At 37.3% G+C, this 22388-nt stretch overlaps 1 protein-coding gene across 8 annotated transcripts in view; it reads left to right on the top strand.

The window, feature by feature from the left end:
* FAM135A (family with sequence similarity 135 member A) overlaps positions 1–22128 on the top strand; it is a 151528-nt gene extending 129400 nt beyond the window's left edge. For all 8 annotated transcript variants that reach the window (XM_070450222.1, XM_070450220.1, XM_020897086.2 and 5 more), the window contains 2 exons: positions 13546–13659; positions 20117–22128. In XM_070450222.1, the coding sequence (XP_070306323.1) occupies positions 13546–13659; positions 20117–20322 (320 nt within the window). In that variant the 3' untranslated portion in view covers positions 20323–22128. The remainder of the gene's footprint in view (positions 1–13545; positions 13660–20116) is intronic.
* The last annotated feature ends 260 nt before the right edge of the window (positions 22129–22388 follow it).

Genomic DNA, 22388 nt, shown 5'->3' with positions numbered 1-22388 from the left:
GTATATAGTAACAGTTTTAAAAACATGCACTTGAAAACCTCTTTTAGAATAAACCTTTAACAAATAAATTAACAACATGTCTTTCTGATGATTAAAAAACTATCAACTGGTTGTAATTTCTTTTTTTTTTTTTTTCCATTTATTTTTATTAGTTGGAGGCTAATTACTTTACATCATTACAATAGTTTTTGTCATACATTGGAATGAACTAGCCATGGATTTACATGTATTCCCCATCCCGGTCCCCCCTCCGACCTCCCTCTCCACCCCATCCCTCTGGGTCTTCCCAGTGCACCAGGCCCGAGCGCTTGTCTCATGCACCCAACCTGTGCTGGTGATCTGTTTCACCCTAGATAATATACATGTTTCAATGCTGTTCTCTTGAAACATCCCACCCTCGCCTTCTCCCAGAGTCCACAAGTCTGTTCTATACATCTGAGTCTCTTTTTCTGTTTTGCATATAGGGTTATCGTTACCATCTTTCTAAATTCCATATATATGTGTTAGTATACTGTAATGGTCTTTATCTTTCTGGCTTACTTCACTCTGTATAATGGGCTCCAGTTTCATCCATCGCATTAGAACTGATTCAAATGAATTCTTTTTAATGGCTGAGTAATATTCCATGGTGTATATGTACCACAGCTTCCTTATCCATTCATCTGCTGATGGGCATCTGGGTTGCTTCCATGTCCTGGCTATTATAAACAGTGCTGCGATGAACATTGGGGTGCACGTGTCTCTTTCAGATCTGGTTTCCTTGGTGTGTATGCCCAGAAGTGGGATTGCTGGGTCATATGGCAGTTCTATTTCCAGCTTTTTAAGAAATCTCCACACTGTTCTCCATAGCGGCTGTACTAATTTGCATTCCCACCAACAGTGTAAGAAGGTTCCCTTTTCTCCACACCCTCTCCAGCATTTATTGCTTGTAGACTTTTGGATAGCAGCCATCCTGACTGGCGTATAATGGTACCTCATTGTGGTTTTGATTTGCATTTCTCTGATGATGAGTGATGTTGAGCATCTTTTCATGTGTTTTTGTGCCATCTGTATGTCTTCCTTGGAGAAATGTCTGTTGAGTTCTTTGGCCCATTTTTGGATTGGGTCATTTATTTTTCTGGAGTTGAGCTGGAGGAGTTGCTTGTATATTTTTGAGATTAACCCTTTGTCTGTTGCTTCGTTTGCTATTATTTTCTCCCAATCTGAGGGCTGTCTTTTCACCTTGCTTATAGTTTCCTTTGTTGTGCAAAAGCTTTTAAGTTTCATTAGGTCCCATTTGTTTATTTTTGCTTTTGTTTCTAAAATTCTGGGATGTGGGTCATAGAGGATCCTGCTGTGATTTATGTCGGAGAGTGTTTTGCCTATGTTCTCCTCTAGGAGTTTTATAGTTTCTGGTCTTACATTTAGATCTTTAATCCATTTTGAGTTTATTTTTGTGTATGGTGTTAGAAAGTGTTCTAGTTTCATTCTTTTACAGGTGGTTGACCAGTTTTCCCAGCACCACTTGTTAAAGAGGTTATCTTTTTTCCATTGTATATCCTTGCCTCCTTTGTTGAAGATAAAGTGACCATAGGTTCGTGGATTTCTCTCTGGGCTTTCTATTCTGTTCCATTGATCTATATTTCTGTCTTTGTGCCAGTACCATACTGTCTTGATGACTGTGGCTTTGTAGTAGAGTCTGAAGTCAGGCAGATTGATTCCTCCAGTTCCATTCTTCTTTCTCAGGATTGCTTTGGCTATTCGAGGTGTTTTGTATTTCCATACAAATTGTGAAATTATTTGTTCTAGTTCTGTGAAAAATACCATTGGTAGTTTGATAGGGATTGCATTGAATCTATAGATTGCTTTGGGTAGTATAGCCATTTTGACAATATTGATTCTTCCAATCCATGAACACGGTATATTTCTCCATCTGTTTGTGTCCTCTTTGATTTCTTTCATCAGTGTTTTATAGTTTTCTATGTATAGGTCTTTTGTTTCTTTAGGTAGATATACTCCTAAGTATTTTATTCTTTTTGTTGCAATGGTGAATGGTATTGTTTCCTTAATTTCTCTTTCTGTTTTCTCATTGTTAGTGTATAGGAATGCAAGAGATTTCTGTGTGTTAATTTTATATCCTGCAACTTTACTGTATTCGTTGATTAGCTCTAGTAATTTTCTGGTAGAGTCTTTAGGGTTTTCTATGTAGAGGATGATGTCATATGCAAACAGAGAGAGTTTCACTTCTTCTTTTCCTATCTGGATTCCTTTTACTTCTTTTTCTGCCCTGATTGCTGTGGCCAACACTTCCAAAACTGTGTTGAATAGTAGTGGTGAGAGTGGGCACCCTTGTCTTGTTCCTGATTTCAGGGGAAATGCTTTCAATTTTTCACCATTGAGGGTGATGCTTGCTGTGGGTTTGTCATATATAGCTTTTATTATGTTGAGGTATGTTCCTTCTATTCCTGCTTTCTGGAGAGTTTTAATCATAAATGGATGTTGAATTTTGTCAAAGGCTTTTTCTGCATCTATTGAGATAATCATATGGTTTTTATCTTTCAATTTGTTAATGTGGTGTGTTACATTGATTGACTTGTGGATATTAAAGAATCCTTGCATTCCTGGGATAAAGCCCACTTGGTCATGATGAATGATTTTTTTAATATGTTGTTGGATTCTGTTTGCTAGAATTTTGTTAAGGATTTTTGCATCTATGTTCATCAGTGATATTGGCCTGTAGTTTTCTTTTTTTGTGGCATCTTTGTCTGGTTTTGGAATTAGGGTGATGGTGGCCTCATAGAATGAGTTTGGAAGTTTACCTTCTTCTGCAATTTTCTGGAAGAGTTTGAGTAAGATAGGTGTTAGCTCTTCTCTAAATTTTTGGTAGAATTCAGCTGTGAAGCCATCTGGTCCTGGGCTTTTGTTTGCTGGAAGATTTCTGATTACAGTTTTGATTTCCTTGTTTGTGATCGTTTTGTTAAGATCTTCTATTTCTTCCTGGTTCAGTTTTGGAAAGTTATACTTCTCTAAGAACTTGTCCATTTCTTCCAAGTTGTCCATTTTATTGGCATAGAGCTGCTGGTAGTAGTCTCTTATGATCCTTTGTATTTCAGTGTTGTCTGTTGTGATCTCTCCATTTTCATTTCTAATTTTGTTAATTTGGTTCTTCTCCCTTTGTTTCTTAATGAGTCTTGCTAATGGTTTGTCAATTTTGTTTATTTTTTCAAAAAACCAGCTTTTAGCTTTGTTAATTTTTGCTATGATCTCTTTAGTTTCTTTTGCATTTATTTCTGCCCTAATTTTTAAGATTTCTTTCCTTCTACTAACCCTGGGGTTCTTCATTTCTTCCTCCTCTAGTTGCTTTAGGTATAGAGTTAGGTTATTTATTTGACTTTTTTCTTGTTTCTTGAGGTAGGCCTGTAATGCTATGAATCTTCCCCTTAGCACTGCTTTTGCAGTGTCCCATAGGTTTTGGGTCAACTGGTTGTAATTTCTTAATGAAATTGACTCATAATTAAAACCAAACAATTGATAGCATGATTTAATTTTTTATATGGTTGTATTTATTTTTTGTGAGTTGCACAGCTATTTTGAGATTATCCTAAAAATTTTAACGTTTATAGTTCATACCATGAGTCATTTTTTGAACCAGGCCTCTGTATGTCCTAGTTTTCATGTCCTTCTAGCTGCCCCCAACCCCAGTCTTCAGCCCTTTTTTTAAACTGCCACGTAATTTTTTATTTTATTATTATAAATATTTCTGGAAAATGTGAGAAACTAATGGCTACCCACTCCAGTATTCTCGGGGCTTTCCCAGTGGCTCAAATAGTAAAGAATCTGCCTGCAATGCATGAGACCTGACTTTGATCCCTGAGTCAGGTAGATCCCCTGAAGAAGGGAATGTCAACCCACTCCAGTGTTCTTGCCTGGAGAGTTCCATGGATAGGGGCTATAGTCTATGGGGTCACAAAGAGTCAGACACGAGAGACCAACCAACACTTTCACTTTCAAACTATTAGTAGTTATTCCTTCTACAAAATCTGGCCACTGGATGAATCTGGTTAGTCATCTCTCATTAAGTGAGAGGAAGTGAAAGTGAACGTCACTCAGTTGTATCCAACTCTTTGTGATCCCATGGACTATACAGTCCATGGAATTCTCCAGGCCAGAATACTGGAGCAGGTAGCCTGTCCCTTCTCCAGGGGATCTTCCCAGCCCAGGAATCAAACCGGGGTCTCCTGCATTGCAGGCAGATTCTTTACCAACTGAGCTACCAGGGGGTGTTAACCGGTTATTAAATATATTCCCTATCTTGCATGAATATTCTGAACTTTTACTCCCAGAAGCCCCCAGCTGGTCTTTCCCCATCCAGTCTCACTCTCTCTAAGTGACCTCACCTCTGACCTTTCATCTCTCCCTGACTTACTCTCTCCTCATGCTCACATCTTCCCGGCATGCTCTTTCCACTGTGTCCTTTGAAATCTCCCCTTGTGGAGAACAGACTGCATTCATCTGTGTCCTTTGCACAGCCCATGATCTCTGCATCCTGCCGAGTCCCCCAGCCCACAGTCCCCAGCTCCCTGCTCCCCCTGGCGACAGCAGAGGAGTAGCACCCTTTTTTGCTGAAGGGCTGGATAGTACACATTTTGACTTATGGTCCATGGGATCTCAGTTGTTAACGACCTAACAGACCACTGGAGCACAAAAACAGCTGTAGCCAACACATGAGCTGATGAGTGTGGCTGTGATTCAAACAAACTTTATTTATGAAAGAAGCAAAAAGGCAACAGTCCAGATCACACAGGCCACACTGTACCACCTTTGCTGTAGAAGCAGCTGGACTTCTGATTTCTTGTTACCAAGGCCCACCTAGAGGGGGAGCATCTCCTCTTGCTCTCCATCCCAGCACAGCAGTTATTCCTCCACCGTCTCATGAAACTGCTTCCTATGAGGCTTATCCCACCCAGGCTCCACCGCCTTCTTAAGTATGATGACCTCCTGCCTGGTCCCTCCTTGCATGGTCAGTGAGAACTTTGATAGGAGTTCATTGACAAATATTTACTGCACAGTTATGCTTTAGGAAAAGATATTTTCTTGAATCTTAATATGCTTAATCCTGGCATCATTTTTGGTAATTCCACAAGCAGCTCTTTAAATGGTTCATCAAGCATTAAAGAGCCTTTCTCAACCCTGGTAACGTTCCATTCCACTCTGCTGTGAAACCACACATGGCTACACGCTACCCTGAAATTTCAACCAGTTTTTCATTCTGTCACTAATATCCTGTCATCTTTGAACACAGGCATCCTTTGCTGTAGTCACGTCGTACATGTTTGTGCTTCCCGCGTTCACTGCTTACTCTACCAGCATTCCTCCCTGTGACTGCACATCTTTGCAGAACTAATCTTCATTCCTGAAATTACACTCCACACCATCACCTATCCAGAGCTTTCCCTGATGCCCTGTCTGATTTAATTTTCCTTCCCTGCTGGCTCAGATGGTAAAGAATCAGTCTGCAATGCAGGAAACCCGGGTTCAATCCCTGGGTTAGGAAAATCCCCTGGAGAAGGGAATGGCAACCCACTCCAGTATTCTTGCCTAGAGAATTCCATGGACAGAGGAGCCTGGTGGGCTAAAGACTATGGAGTTGCAGAGAGTTAGGCATGACTGAGTGACTTTCACTTTTCACTTCTGTCTGAGTACCCAGTATATACCTTCGTATCCTGAGTCTTCTGTCTCCAGACAGACCTCATTCCAGTCCTCATTTACCTGCTAGATACCTGTGCTTACATTTCAAACTAAGTGTGTCTGAAATTGAACGTTTTCTTCTGCTGCTTCCTCTTCTTTCAACCTTTTCTAAATGGTACTTGTCCTCTGGATGACTTGGTGTGAAACATCTCAGTCACATCTGTGGTGGATCCTGCTTCATTGTGTATACCACATCCTGAATTGTGAGTGTCATCTCTGAGCTGCTCTAACATTACATATGAACCTCTTTTATCATACTCATTACAGCTTATCTCATGTCAGTCATTTTTATGTCTCTTGGCCTTTTTTCCCTGAGTAGGGTCTGTCATGACAACTCTTTCCCACCCCACTCCAACATGTACCCTCCCTCAATACTACTTACAATACCCTCAAGAACCACTTAGCATAGTTCTTCCCAGTAGGTGTTCACTACAAAGCCATTAAATCAATGAATGATCTTTTCAATGTTATGTTCAGTACCCAAAAGCAGGTCAAATGTTGTATGGTAAGCTGAAAATCAAACCCGTGTTTCTTGAGTAACTTAAACTAGTAAACTTGAGCCCTAGCCTTTTAAATTTAATTTTCATCTTCATCTCTATCACCATGTCCTCCTCCTACTCTTGAAACATTTGATATGAACACCAGGCAGATTTAGTCATTGAATACAGCCCACTTCATTTGAGTCTTGCTTTATCCTTTTCAGGATTCTGCCTTACATACTGTTATGAATGTGAGGAAGATAATTGGAAATGGTTATCTCATGTGTTATCTGTTATTAGAATCCAGGAAAGAAAGGTTCTTTTCTAGGTTAAGTTTTATGATTTTGTTTCTAAGGGTACAAGTAATGAGTTATTCACAGTATACAGAAGTATATGCTTGAGTCACAAAATCACAAGATATTCCTACAACATCACATGGTTCTCATGTGAGAAAAGCTTAGACTGACTAGAAACTTTGTGTGTAGCTATGGAGTTTGTACCACTGCTGCTGACAGGATTTTTTGTTGTTATTCAGTCACTAAGCTGTGTCTGACTGTTTGTGACCCCATGGCCTGCAGCATGCCAGGCTCCTCTGTCCTCCACTATCTCCTGAGGAGTTTGCTCAAATTCATGAGCATTGAGACTGTTGTTTTCTCTGCCCATCTCATCCTCTCCTGCCCACTTCTCCTTTGATCTTCGATCTTTTCCTAGCATCAGAGTCTTTTCCAGTGAGTTGGCTCAGGTCACCGAAGTACTGGAGCTTTAGCTTCAGCATCAGTCCTTCTAATGAATATTCAGGGTTGATATCCTTTAGGATTGACTGGTTTGATCTCCTTGCAGTCCAAGGGACTCTCAAGAGTTTTCTCCAGCACCACAGTTCAAAAGTATCAATTCTTTGGTACTCAGCCTTTATGGTCCACTCTCACATCTGTACATGACTACTGCAAAAACCATAGCTTTAACTGTATGGACCTTTATTGGCAAAGGGATGTCTCTGCTTTTTAATACACAGCTTAGGTTTGTCATTTCTTCCTTCCAAAGAGCAAGCGTCTTTTTTATTTCATGGCTGCAGTCACCATCTGCAGTGATTTTGGAGCCCAAGAAAATAAAGTCTGTCACTGTTTCCACTTTTTCCCCATCTATTTGTCATGAAGTGATGGGACAGGATAGGAAGTATACAAAAGGCAAAACTGAATGTAAATGTTCCCTGGGGTCTGTGTATCTATACTGCATTTTACAAAGTAACAATTAATTAGCAATAGTAATAATAGCAAGGCTTCCCCTGTGGCTCAGTAGTAAAGAATCTTGCTGCAGTGCAGGAGATGAGAGTTGGATCGTGTTGGGAAGATCCCCCAGAGAAGGAAATGGCAACTCACTCTAGTATTTTTGCCTGAGAAATCCTATGGATAGAAGAGCCTGGCGGCCTCAGTCCATGGGGTTGCAAAAGAGTCAGACACAACTTAGCGACTGAACAATAACAACAAGAACAATAATAACAACATAAGAAAAACACGAGAGAAAGTATAACTGTAAAATTTTACTGTAAGCATTCTGTAATCCATGGCATTCCCCTCCCAACAGATATTTACATTACTTTGTAAAATTATTTGTAGAGCTGAATAGATCTTTTGTGCTTGAATTCTTTTTTAAGAATTAGTTATAACTTTTGCTTACAAGTTATTGATTTATTATTTGCCTTATAATGTGTGGCAGGACTTTCATCTCACCTCTGGTTGTACCAGCACTGTTTGGGAGTCAAACTTTGAAAGCACACGTGGATACTAGTTTTAGCAGAAACACTGACAAGTTTACTTAATCTAAATAACACTCAGTTTTTCCAGTGGTACAATGGGTACAATCTTTAACCATTAAAGGTTAAACAAGATAATTCATGTAAAATGATCAGCATTCTGAATAACATAAAACTCAGTAAATATTAATTAGTAAAAACACCTCTAAATGAAGAGGATCCTGAACTAAAATAGTATTATGGATTTATAAATCTGTTTGGGGAGTGTTTTTTAGCTGAACTGTCAATATTGCTAGCTATAAAATTATTCAGATGACTTATGAAAATGCTAGCCTGTCATACCTGTGAATGCATTTACCTCCGTGACGTGAGAGCCCGCTTGCCCCCTTTGCAGCTGAGACACAGACATGTGGAGCAGCCAAGCGCCCGCTGCTGCCCACAAGCCTGTACCAGCCTGCACGGCCAGGCCAGCCCGTGCTGAGCCAGGACCATGTACTCACAAGGGTTTGAGAAGGCTTTTCTAATTTTTGGTTTAAATATCAGCAAATATTCATTAATTGCTTTTAAATTATAATATTGTCATAGGAGTTGGAGCAAGTCTCTCCGAGCTATGTTTTTTCCTTTTTTTTTTCTTTTTATCATCTCAATGAAATATGAGTAGTCAATTCCTAGGAAACCTCTACACCTGTATATGTACATATAATTCTTTATTCACAAGATAGAAATAGATGGGTTCACATCAGAAACTTTAAGTAAATATTAATAAAACAGGAAAACATAGAGCAGCATTTACTTAACGGATTTACTTAGCCAGTATGCCATTCTCAGGTATTTTTAAACAGGAGCCCTGCTGATAACTGTTTTATTATACTTTACTTTGCTAAAGCTAAATACAAAGTCTGGGATGCCTTGGTCCGATTATTGCTTCTGTTTCATCTGAACGGACAGTTTCCTTCTTTTGAGAAAGCCTAAAATCATCTGTTTAAAGCAAAACCAGACTCCTACCCTCTTCCCTTTTTTATTTAAGCAAGGCCTCCCCCATGGGTCTTCATTTTGAAAGTCTTTTTTTATTTCTGCAATGTATCATTGGGTAATAACTTTGCTTAATCAAAAGCTAGAACTAGAGCAATATGGAAGGTAAACTGTATCTAGATTAGGTGACAGCAGTACTGAATGGTCAGGATCACAGAGAAAGAAGGGTCAGGGGTGCTCCCAGCATTCCATGATGAGGCCTCAAAAATAGCCAAAGTACAAACTATCCATTGTTAGAATTTCAAAAACCAAATATCCTTATTTTAAGATCTTTCTAAATACATCTGCTTAGACTCTCTTTACCAGCTGTTGAATTCTGACAAATAAAATATAACAATTAAAGAAGTCACTTGCAGTACCACTTTGGCACAAAATAATTTTTTCTTACAGCAGATTAGAGAGATGTTTAATAATAGATATGACTTGATTTGTAATTAACATTTGTGTTTTGTTTCTGAAAGTATAGGAAAGCATCAGCTCACATTATTTTAAGTGAATACTTTCAAATGTGTTTAAAATAAATGAGTAAAAATAAGAACAATTTAATATTGTGTAGAATATGTCCCTTTAGAAAGCACAGGATTTCTCATCCTCTCAGCACTGGGTATTCTGGGCTGAATGTTCTTTGTTGTCAGGGTCTGTCCTGTGCATTGTAGGATGTTCAACAGCATCCCTGGCCTCTGCCCAATACATAGTACACGCACACCTTAGCCCCTCATGTCCTAGCCCCTGCTTGTGAGAAACACCATTGTCTCTGGACACTACTAAATGTTCCGTGAGGTGCAAAACCACCAGTTCAAAACTGCTATTTTTGTCAATTCCAGAAAATAAACAGAAATGAGTCAATATGAATTGCTTTGTGCATGCATCCTAAGTCGCTTCAGTTGTGTCTGACTCTTTATGACCCTATGGACTGTAGCCCAACAAGGCTCCTCTATCCATGGGATTCTCCAGTGAATTGCTTTAAAGCTCATTAAATTTTTCATGAAAAAGAAATGAGCAGTCAAAAGTATCAGGAAGACTAAAAAATGAAGATGAAATTTACTATTATAATGTTCATTCATACATAAGTCATGTAATTATACATTCCAGAAAAATTTTGAATATTTACTTTTTATCTTGGCAATCCTGAAAAGCAAATAAAATATTTAGGAACTTTTCTAGTTAAACTGTCTCACTCTACAGATGGGAAAAGAGTATTACTTTACCAAGTTAGAGGTAACTTTTCAACCAAAAATTAGTCACGTTGGGCTGAGTGAACGTCAGTGGACAAGGCTGTCTTTGAGCAGGTAGTCAGTACAGGTGCAGAGAGGATGAACCTACAGTACAAGGCTCTCCAAACACAGCCTTGAGATGTGTCCGTCAGCTGGACTTTGCTCACATGAAGTGCTGCCATGATTCCCACCAGCACTGCACCTCGGGGTCACTGTACTTCCTCTTTGTGCTTCTGCCCTCTCCAGCCAACACTGCTACACAGGAGTGGAAACAGACTCAAAAGAGGGGCCAGAGTCTGTTTCACTTGGCTAATGCAAAAAGCAGGCCTTCCATACAGGATGCTCAGTATCAGTAATAAATACACTGTTGTTGAAAACATGTTATTAAAATAATTCAATTTAAAATGCATTTTTAAAGTACAGTGCCTTTTTAAAGTACAGCGTTATCTTGGAAATCACATTTTAAAATACAACAGTATCGTGTATCTATATCAATGTTGGTGTCTTTGATTGTATTTATCATCATGGATCAGTGAGCTTAAGGGTTTCTTGGACACCCCCTCCTCATCGTTTCTTGGTTTACATACGTCCACTCCACCAAGCTGCCTGAACCTAGGAGACACCGACCCTCCTCAACGCACCAAGGATCTAAATCATCTAAAGCAGTGATTCTGAGCCCGAATGCCATTATTTCTGTAGAAGCACAGCAGAATCTCTGCAAAGAGTGATTATTTGGGAAAATATATTTAAATTTTAATTTAATGACTATAATTTTTATAATATAAACTATAGAAATAGAGTGCCAATAAATGGGGTGGTAATTGGAGGGGAGCATAAAGTCCAAGGACAGATTTGTTGAGTGAGTGACTTTTTTTTAATATGAGAGATATGTAATATTTTACATACTGGTAAAAATGTAAAATATGCTGGTGTTTTGAGAAAAAGTACAGAAATGACCATTACTGAGCAAGGCTGCCACAGGCTGTGCAGCACCATTGCTGTCAGTGTGATGGGAGTGATGCCCCCGGAGCTGTGCAGTGTGGTTGCCTTTACAGAGAACACACAGGCATACATGTTGCTGCTGCTAAGTCACTTCAGTCGCATCCGATTCTGTGCAGCCCCATAGACGGCAGCCCACCAGGCTTCCCCGTCCCTGGGATTCTCCAGGCAAGAACACTGGAGTGGGTTGCCATTTCCTTCTCCAGTGCATGAAAGTGAAAAGTGAAAGGGAAGTCATTCAGTCGTGTCCAACTCTTAGCGACCCCATGGACTGTAGCCTACCAGGCTCCTCCGTCCATGGGATTTTCCAGGCAAGGGTACCGGAGTGGGGTGCCTTCTCCGGGCATACATGTTAGGTAATAGAAAAAGCCAACTCTGCTGTTACATGGCTGGTTTCATGCAGCTCAGGATAAAATTTCAGTTAACAGTGTCAGATTTAGGAAGCACAGCACCTAAGGTAACTGGGTTAGAAGTGAAAATGATGTGCCGTGGTATGGTGGCTTTCACATTTTTTGGCTTGTTGACCCCTTAAAAGAATTTTGAAATAGTTTGTATCCCCTTGTATAATTTTATAGTGATACCTACAACTATTTTCTATAATTTTAAATAGTTGCAAGAGATGTATTTTCTGGCATGTGACGTAGTATACATTTACTATAATTATATTTTCATAAAAATGTAAAGACTTAACTTTGAGCTATAAATTTAGCTCATTTAATTTGTGGGAAATATGTGCCATAACATCTAATTGACACAGTCATTTCTCAACTATCAAACAATCGATCAAATCAAACTTTTTGTAAGAGAAAGTAAGACTTCATTTTTGGCTTGATTCTCCCGGGGTATGTACCATAAGAAGATCTGAAATAGATTGGAGAAATATCTTTCTCTCATAAGATAGGAGAAGGAAAAATCATTTTTAGAAAAGTGCTCATATGGAAGCTGGGATGTAGAAACCAGTTTTCTTAAAAGATGTAAATGCTCATCTGCCCCATGGAGTCTTAAATTACCCCAAAGGATAAGTGTATGCCAGCTCAAAAACCTCTGCTTAGTTCACACAGATGATTCCCAGAGTCACGCCAGTGAAGACACTGGTTCCAAATGCTGTCAGAGGGAAATGAATTTGTCTCATGAAATGTGAGAATGAAGGGGAAAAAATTTTCTTAATCTTTCTAAAATATAATTTTTAAAATGTTTATGCAACTGAGTTAATTCGTATTATAGCCATTCTGTTATTTCACTTCTGTTCCTGTAATTTTATATATTCAAGTGGCCACAAAGTAGTATCTTCTCATTGACAAAAGAAGGGATGACCTTATATTTGGCACAGAAGGTATATACCATTTCACCTGACTGTTTGTCAGTCTAAACCCTTCTTGTCAGTAGGGTTCTTAAGTTCCAGGGAAGACGGGGAGCTTCGATGAAGGCTTTTTATATTCTGGATCCACAGTAGTCCCCACAATTGACTGTCCCTAAGAATCTGAGTTTTAGGGCACAAAAAGTATCAAAATTTTATTCTGGAACATTCCAGAACAAAATTTTATGTACTAGATAACCAATTCTAATGTGTTACCAATGTCTATATGTACTTTATTTAATTAATCATATAAAATTTGATTTTGTATTTACTGGTCTGAGTCAAAGAATAAAGTGAGAAGATCACTAGTACTAAAATGGTCAGGAATCTAGTTTCAGTATTTAAATGAGTTATTTAGCAAAGTATCCCAAGGACACAAGCCCTAAATTCACCTAGTTTACTGAAAAATTTAAAAATTTAGATAGACCTAACAAAAAGTCTATTGAATGGATCATAAAACTTTTTATTAAAACTTCAAAGTATTTATCATTTTAACATCATGCTTAAAAAAGGAGAAAATATAAGTAACACTACACAAGGGTTAAATGCAAACTTAAAGTAAAAAGTCAGCTTTAAATTATTTCATACAGAATGTTTTGTTTTTATGGAAGAGTGTACTTTTGTTACCTTGGGATATAATTCTGAATATTGATGAATATCCTTTGGAAATAAGAACATTATGACATAACATTATGATAAATTTCAGTCCACCTGTCCAGTTTCTCCCTCACCCCCATACCACAACCCTTGCCCTCTCTCAGTGCAGACACGCAGTTCTCATATCAGCACATAAACTACATACAATCAAACTGGCAGTTTTGGTAGAGAATACCTAGAAATTTGGAGAAGGAATTCATCAGGTACTTAAAAAGGCATAAACTTAATACTATTGAGGAAGTACATTTATGGTCACTTAATATGATACTAGTAAGTTATTTAAAATCTGGTTAATTGTTGCACTATAACTCAGTATTTTTTTCTTCACAGGGCTTCACTATTTCAGAAATGTTGTCCTAGTAGGATCTCTGCAAGATCGCTATGTTCCTTATCATTCTGCCCGCATTGAAATGTGCAAGACAGCTTTGAAGGACAAACAGTCAGGTAACGAAGTAAATTAGAAATATTTTAGAGCGTTCTGTCTACATATGAGTCTCTCCCAAATTTTTCTTGCATTCATGTTCTCTCTTCTTTCTCTTGTCCTTGCTTTCCTCTGGCTTCCTTTTCCACCTGCTGATTGTAACAGCTATCCTTTCTCCATTTTTCTTCATTTGTTTTCTTCTGCCATGTAAGATGTTTTGGCCAGTGAAACAGTAGTTGTTCTTTTGAAATCTCTTTTTCATATAATTACAAATGCTTCTCCATTTTACTGCTTCAAAAGTAATGTGTGCTTCAGTTTCCTCTGGTTTCTTGGGATTGGTGGTTGTGGTAAAGGTCATGCTGCATGTTTGGCAATACTTTACTTTTAGTCAAAAAGTAAAGTAACTATACTTGTTGGCAGCAAGCAGAATAGTCAAGAAAAAAGGAGTTATCTTCGACAAAGGAGGCAAGAATATACAATAGAAAAAAGACAACCTCTTTAACAAGTGGTGCTGGGAAAACTGGTCAACCACTTGTAAAAGTATGAAACTAGAACACTTTCTAATACCATACACAAAAATAAACTCAAAATGGATCAAAGATCTAAATGCAAGACCAGAAACTATAAAACTCCTAGAGGAGAACATAGGCAAAACACTCTCCAACATAAATCACAGCAGGATCCTCTATGACCCATATCCCAGAATATTGGAAATAAAAGCAAAAATAAACAAATGGGACCTAATGAAACTTAAAAGCTTTTGCACAACAAAGGAAACTATAAGCAAGGTGAAAAGACAGCCCTCAGATTGGGAGAAAATAATAGCAAACGAAGCAACAGACAAAGGATTAATCTCAAAAATATACAAGCAACTCCTGCAGCTCAATTCCAGAAAAATAAATGACCCAATCAAAAAATGGGCCAAAGAACTAAACAGACATTTCTCCAAAGAAGGCATACAGATGGCTAACAAACACATGAAAAGATGCTCAACATCACTCATTATCAGAGAAATGCAAATCAAAACCACAATGAGGTACCATTACACGCCAGTCAGGATGGCTGCTATCCAAAAGTCTACAAGCAATAAATGCTGGAGAGGGTGTGGAGAAAAGGCAACCCTCTTACACTGTTGGTGGGAATGCAAACTAGTACAGCCGCTATGGAGAACAGTGTGGAGATTTCTTAAAAAGCTGGAAATAGAACTGCCATATGACCCAGCAATCCCACTTCTGGGCATACACACCAAGGAAACCAGATCTGAAAGAGACACGTGCACCCCAATGTTCATCGCAGCACTGTTTATAGTAGCCAGGACATGGAAGCAACCTAGATGCCCATCAGCAGACGAATGGATAAGGAAGCTGTGGTACATATACACCATGGAATATTACTCAGCCATTAAAAAGAATTCATTTGAATCAGTTCTAATGCGATGGATGAAACTGGAGCCCATTATACAGAGTGAAGTAAGCCAGAAAGATAAAGACCAATACAGTATACTAACACATATATATGGAATTTAGAAAGATGGTAACGATAACCCTATATACAAAACAGAAAAAGAGACACAGGTGTACAGAACAGACTTTTGGACTCTGTGGGAGAAGGCGAGGGTGGGATGTTTCGAGAGAACAGCATCGAAACATGTATATTATCTAGGGTGAAACAGATCACCATCCCAGGTTGGATGCATGAGACAAGTGCTCGGGCCTGGTGCACTGGGAAGACCCAGAGGAATCAGGTGGAGAGGGAGGTGGGAGGGGGGAATTGGGATGGGGAACACATGTAAATCCATGGCTGATTCATGTCAATGTATGACAAAACCCACTGCAATGTTGTGAAGTAATTAGCCTCCAGCTAATAAAATAAATGGAAAAAAGAAAAAAAGAGGAGACCAAAATAAAATCAGAAATGAAAGTGGAATAGTTGCATCTGACACCACAAAAATACAAAGATCCTAAGAGACTGTGAACAACCATACACTGATGAAATGGACAACCTAGAAGAAATTAATACATCTCTAGAAGTGTAAAATCTCCACAGACTGAAACAGGAAGAAACAGAAAATATGAACATAATTACCAACAGTGGAATTTACTCAGGGAAAAAAAAAAAAAAACCCTTCCCAACAAATACAAGTACAGGACCACACAGATTCATTGGTGAATTCTACCAAAAGTTTCAATAGAGGTAATAGCTATCCTCAAACTATTCTAAAAAATTGAATGTGAAGAAAGATTTACATTATTCTACAAAGCCAGCATCACCCTGATACGAAAACTGGACAAAGGCACCACAAAAAAGGAAAATTACAAGCCAGTATCATTGATGAACATAGAAGCAAAAATCCTCAACAAAATATTAGCAAACCAAATTCAACAATGTATTAAAGGGATCACACATCAAAAGTGGGACTTACCCTAGGGATGCAAGGATAGTTCATTATCTGCAAATCAATTGATGTGATTCATCACATTGACAAATGATAAAAAACACATCATCATCTCAATTGATGCTGAAAAAAGTATTTGACAAAATTCACCATCCATTCATGATGAAAACTCATCACAGTGAGTATAAAGAGAATATATCTCAACATAATGAAGGCCATTTATGAGAAACAAAACCCAAAGCTAACTTCATATTCAATGGTGAAAGCTAAAAGTATTTCCTCTAAGACCAGGAATAAATCCACTCTTGCCACTTTTATTGAAATAGTATTGAAAGTCCAGAACACTAAGATCATAGCCGCTGGTCCCATCACTTCATGGCAAATCGGTGGGGAAACAGTGGAAACACTGACAGACTTTATTTTCTTGGGTTTCCAAATCACTGCAGCTGTGAAATTAAAAGATGCTTGCTCCTTGGAAGAAAAGCTATGACACACCTAGACAGCATATTTTAAAAGTAGAGATATTACTTTACTGACAAAGGCCCCTATAGTCAAAGCTATGGTTTTTACAGTGGTCATGTATGGATGTGAGAGTTGGACCATAAAGAAGGCTGAGTGCTGAAGAATTGATGCTTTTGAAATGTGGCGTTGGAGAAGATTCTTGAGGGTCCCTTGGACTGCAAGGAGATCAAACCAGTCAATCCTAAAGGACATCAATCCTGAATATTTGTTGTAGGGACTGATGCTGAGGCTGAAGCTCCAAGACTTTGGCCACCTGATTCAAAGAGCCAACTCACTGGAAAAGACCCTGATGCTGGGAAAGATTGAAGGCAGAGAATTGGATGACAGAGGATGAGATGGTTGGATGGCATTACCAACTCAATGAACATGAGTTTGAGAAAGCTCCAGGAGATGGTGAAGGACAGGGAAGCCTGGCATGTTGCCGTGCATGGAGTCACAGAGTCAGACATGACTGAGTGACTGAAAAACAACTCATAGCAATCAGGCAGAAAAAGAAATAAAAGTCATCCAAACTAGAAGAGAAGAAGTAAAACTGTTACTGTTTGCAGATGTCATGATACTATTTGCTTTTCTATACACTGATAATGAACTGTAAGAAAGAGAAAGCAAGAAAACAGTCCTGTTTGAAATTCCATCAAAAACAAAATCCCTAGGAATAAACAATGAGATGAAAGACCTATACTCTGAAAACTATGAAACACTGATGAAGGAAATTGAAGATGATAGAAAGAAATGGAAAGATATCCATGGATTGGAAGAATTAACACTGTTAAAATGTCTATACGCCCCCAAGCAATTTACAGGTTCAAAACAATCCTCATCAACATACCAGTGGCATTTTTCACAGAACAAACAAATAATCCTAAAATTTATATGGAACCAAAAAAGATCCCAGATAACCAAAGCAATCTTGAGGAAAAAAAGAACAAAGCTGGACAGTCAAACTCACTGACTTCAGACTATGCTATGAAACTACTGTAATCAGAACAACATGGTGCTGGCCAAAAAACAGCCACAGAGATCAATGGAACAGACTAGAGTCCCCAGACATAAATCTACACACCTATATGGTCAGTTAATCTGTGACAAAAGAGGCAAAAACATACAATGGGGGAAAAGATAGTCTCTTCGATAAGTGGTACTGGAAAAACTGGGCAGCTACATGTAAAAAGATGAAAATAGAACATTTTCTCACAACATATACAAAATTAAACTCAAAATGGATTAAAGATATAAGATTAGAAACCATAAAAGTCCTATAAGAAAACATAGGCCAAAAAAAAAAAAAATAGAACACTCTTTGACACAAGTCATAGCAGTATTTGCATCTGTCTCCTCTCAGTGGGCTTCCCAAGTGGCGTTAGTGGTAAAGAACCCACAAAAGCAAAAATAAATGAGACCTAAATAAAACTTTCAGTGTTAATGCTTTTGCACAGCAAAGGAAACCATCAAGAAAAAACAAAAAGACCACCTGCTGAATGGGAGAAAATACTTGCAAAGGATATGACCAGTAAACCAAATTAAATACACAGCTCATACAACTCAACATCAAAAACAAACAAACATAAATAAACCGAATTATCAAATGGGCAGAACACCTGAACAGACATTTCTCCAAAAAAAACATACAGATGGCCAGTAGGCACATGAAAAGCCTCTCAACATTGCTAATCATCAGGGAAATGCAAATCAGAATCACAATAACAAATGTTGGTGAGAATGTGGAGAAAAGGGAATCCTTGTATATTTGTAGTGGGAATGTAAACTGGTTCAGCCATTGTGTCAAACAATATGGAGTTTCTTCAAAAAATTAAAAATAGAACTACCATATGATCCAGTAATTCCACTTCTAGGTATATTGCCAAAGAGAAAGAACACACTAATTCCAAAAGATACATGCACCCCAATAGTCATAGCAGCATTGTTTACACTAGTCAAGATATGGAAGCAATCTGTGTCCATCAACAGATGAATGGATAAAGAAGATGTGGTACATATATACAGTGGAATATTACTCAGCCATTTAAAAGAATGGAATATTGCCCTTTGTAACAACATGGATGGACCTAGAGGTATTATGCTTAATGAAATAAGTCAGAGAAAGATAAATACACAATGTGTTATCACATATATGTGGAATCTAAAAAATAAAGCAGATGATTAAATATAACAAGAAACAAATTCACAGCTACAAAGAACAAACTAGTGATTACCACTGGGGAGAGGGGTGGGGGAGGGGCAAGATATGGGTAGATACAAACTACTAGGTGTAAAACAAACTATAAGAATATACATGCATGTTAAGTCGCTTCAGTTGTGTCCAACTCTTTGCAACCCTATGGACTCTAGCCCACCAGGCTCCTCTGTCCATGGAATTCTCCAGACAAGGATACTGTAGTGGGTTGCCATGCCCTCCTACAGGCGATCTTCCCTACCCAGGGATCGAACCCATGTATCTTATGTCTCCTGCATTGGCAGGGGGCTTCTTGACCACTAGCACTACCTGAGAAGACAGAAGAATATACAGTACAGGGAATGTAGCCAATATTTCATAGTAACTTTAAATGGAGTATAATTATGAAAATACAGAATCAGTGTATACCTGAAACTAATATAATACTATAAATCAACTATACTTCAATTAAAAAAAAATTTTTAAGCTTTTTTGTAAATCTGTATGATAGTAATCCCTCTTTTAAACACTTCTCACTCTTCTTTCTCTAATTAAACTTCTGTATACTATTCCCTTCTTGTCATTCCTCCAGACTACATCCTTTCTCTTCTCTGAAATTTAGTACCTTCATCCCTAAAATTCATGTTTGATGGATATGTTAGCACTCATCTGTTAATAATGAAGTAATGTATGAGCATTAAAAACTGTCTTGCCCCTTTTAAGGCAGTTTGTGCTTTTATGTGTATATATGTATGTAAAACTTTATCATTTATGCCTTGCATGCTCTCAATAAATCCATTATAAGAATTAACCAGAAATAGAAAAAGGAGCACAATTTTGGAATTAAAAGTAAAACCAAGCATTAAATAAACCTGCAGGTCAAAAATAGAAAGAATTCTATTTGATCTTTGTGCCAACTCACATTGTTCTTCTGATTATGGAAAGTTACTATTCTTTCTCAAAATAATTTAGAAATATGTGGAATAATGCTAACTGCCATGGAAACTTTTTTAAAGTGTTTGCTGTAGACTCGGGTATTAAATTTAGCCTTGTCAGAATGTCTCATCATGGCTCCTCTACAGTCGTAAGAGACTGCATGTTCAAGAAAACTATTTGCTCTATTATATTCATTATTTTTAATTAATACCAAGTTGACAAAAACAATGTATAATAAATTTGTTATTTCACTGGGCTAGATAATGTGATCATTTATATTTTCTCTACAATAGTCTCAAAAATTATATCCAAGCAAAAAATTCTTTTAAAAGACATATTTCTGCTTTAAATGGAAATAATGTAACTAAATTTTTAAAATTATATAAAAGTTGGAGAAGAATTTTTTTCAGTTATTTTTGTGAACTGATTTTCCTTTTTTATATTTGTCCCATAGGACAGATCTATTCAGAAATGATCCACAACTTACTTCGCCCGGTTCTGCAAAGCAAGGACTGTAACTTGGTTCGATATAATGTCATCAATGCATTACCCAATACAGCTGATTCACTCATTGGCAGAGCTGCACATATAGCTGTTCTGGATTCAGAAATATTTTTAGAGAAATTCTTTCTGGTTGCTGCCCTCAAATATTTCCAATAGAATTAAAAACATTGGTAGAGACTTGACAATTACCTCATTCAGCAATGATTTAGATAATCTATTATAATAAACTATAGATGCTGATAAGTTCTAAGAAATATTTATACCTTTTTATATGGAAGATAATTTATATCATCCATGTTTAGAGCTTTTTAAACATCAACTTTACTTTCTAGGTAATGTGCCTGTGCAATATTTTTTAATTTCATCTTTTTACTTTTCTATTACTTTTTCATATATTTTGCTACATAAGTATTTCAGTGAAACTTTAAGCCCATATGTATGTATGATTGTTTTATTATTGGCTTTCCACAATCCTTACATCAGACACATCATATTAAAGGCCATTATTGCTAGAATCACTCCAAAATTACTGCAGATGGTGACTGCAGCCATGAAATTAAAAGACGCTTGCTCCTTGGAAGAAAAGCTATGACCAAGCTAGACAGCATATTAAAAAGCTGAGGCATTACTTTGCTGACAAAGGTCCATCTAGTCAAAGCTATGGTTTTTCCAGTAGTCATGTATGGATGTGAGTGTTGGACAATAAAGAAAGCTGAGCGCCAAAGAATTGACGCTTTTGAACTGTGGTGTTGGAGAAGACTCTTGAGAGTCCCTGGGACTGCAAGGAGATCCAACCAATCCATCCTAAAGGAGAGCTGTCCTCGGTGTTCATTGGAAGGACTGATGTTGAAGCTGAAACTCCAATACTTTGGCCACCTAATGCGAAGAGCTGACTCCTTGGAAAAGACCCTGATGCTAGGAGAAATTGAAGGGAGGAGGAGAAGGAGACGACAGAGGATGAGATGGTTGGGTGGCATCACTGACTCGTGCTAGACAGGGAAGCTCCAGGAGTTGGTGATAGACAGGGAAGACAGGTGTGCCATAGTGCATCGGGTCACAGAGTCAGACACAACTGAGTGACTGAACTGAATTGCTAGAATAGCATGAGATTTTAAATTTTCTAGTATGGGGGTATTATTTAGTTAGTCATAAATTTTACTTTTAACATTTTACTATGTTTAACTGGAAATAAAATTATGGCTGCTAAAACATATTTTTTGAAATCAACTATCTTGCCCTCTCAAACCAGGTAGTTCATATATGACAATGTTATAAAAGTTTTCTATAAAAAGTTATTATTACTGTTGCTAGTAAACATCTGCCATGCCTATTAAAATATATTTTCTACAGGTGATTTCAACATTATTTCTTATATTGACTTTTATTACTGGAACTTTTCATGTTCATGTTAGCAGCATCTAGAGATTTTTGAATGTTTGAATGCCCTCTGCCTTGATTTGGTTGGAATTTTGCTAAATTTGGTAATGTTGCTTGAACTTTCTGACTACATTTCTTTAACTTTTTCATGGACTTCCTTATATGTACATAATAATTAAATGTTGAAATTTATGAAATACTTTTATGAATTTAGATAATTTTTAAATATTGCTAAAATTTGTTGAACTAAAGAGAAGTGTAAATAAAATAATTCATGGAACAAAATAATTAACTTTACATGTTTGGTGACACAGATGCAAATGTTTTGATATATGGAGATTTTAAGTCTCTTGACTTTACTCAAGGTGCTGAATAGCATTAAATTCACTATTTTCTTTTCCTGTTTTACTTGTGAAAATAATAATGCACTAAAGATAGATAGAAGGTCTATTTGCATTTACCAGTTGTGATAGAAGGCTTTTGTAAATATGTATTGTAAAATTGATGCATGTTTATTTTTAGTATTGTGTTATTGCCTCTGCTGCTAATAAATGAACAAATGACTATCTGGAGGAACAGCTAAAACACTCACTTATTTTCAGAATACTAGAGGTATATTTTTATTTATAATTGGATAAACTATATTAATTAACTTTTATAGGACAGTGTGATTGTGTAACTTATACCTTTGTGAACTATTTTTATAATTTATGTTATTTGCATATGTTAAAACATATTTCATTATGCTCCATAATTATTTACTTTTTAAAAAGCATATGAAAATTTTTGAATTGAGTAAGCAATAATATTCCAAGTACATTATAACTGGAAAATGTAATTGCATT

The sequence above is a fragment of the Odocoileus virginianus genome, chromosome 19 (assembly GCF_023699985.2).
Source record: "Odocoileus virginianus isolate 20LAN1187 ecotype Illinois chromosome 19, Ovbor_1.2, whole genome shotgun sequence".
In the NCBI taxonomy this organism is placed as follows: Eukaryota; Metazoa; Chordata; class Mammalia; order Artiodactyla; family Cervidae; genus Odocoileus; species Odocoileus virginianus.
Note: the sequence above shows the minus strand (reverse complement) of the source record. Positions and strands in the feature narration are given on the sequence as shown.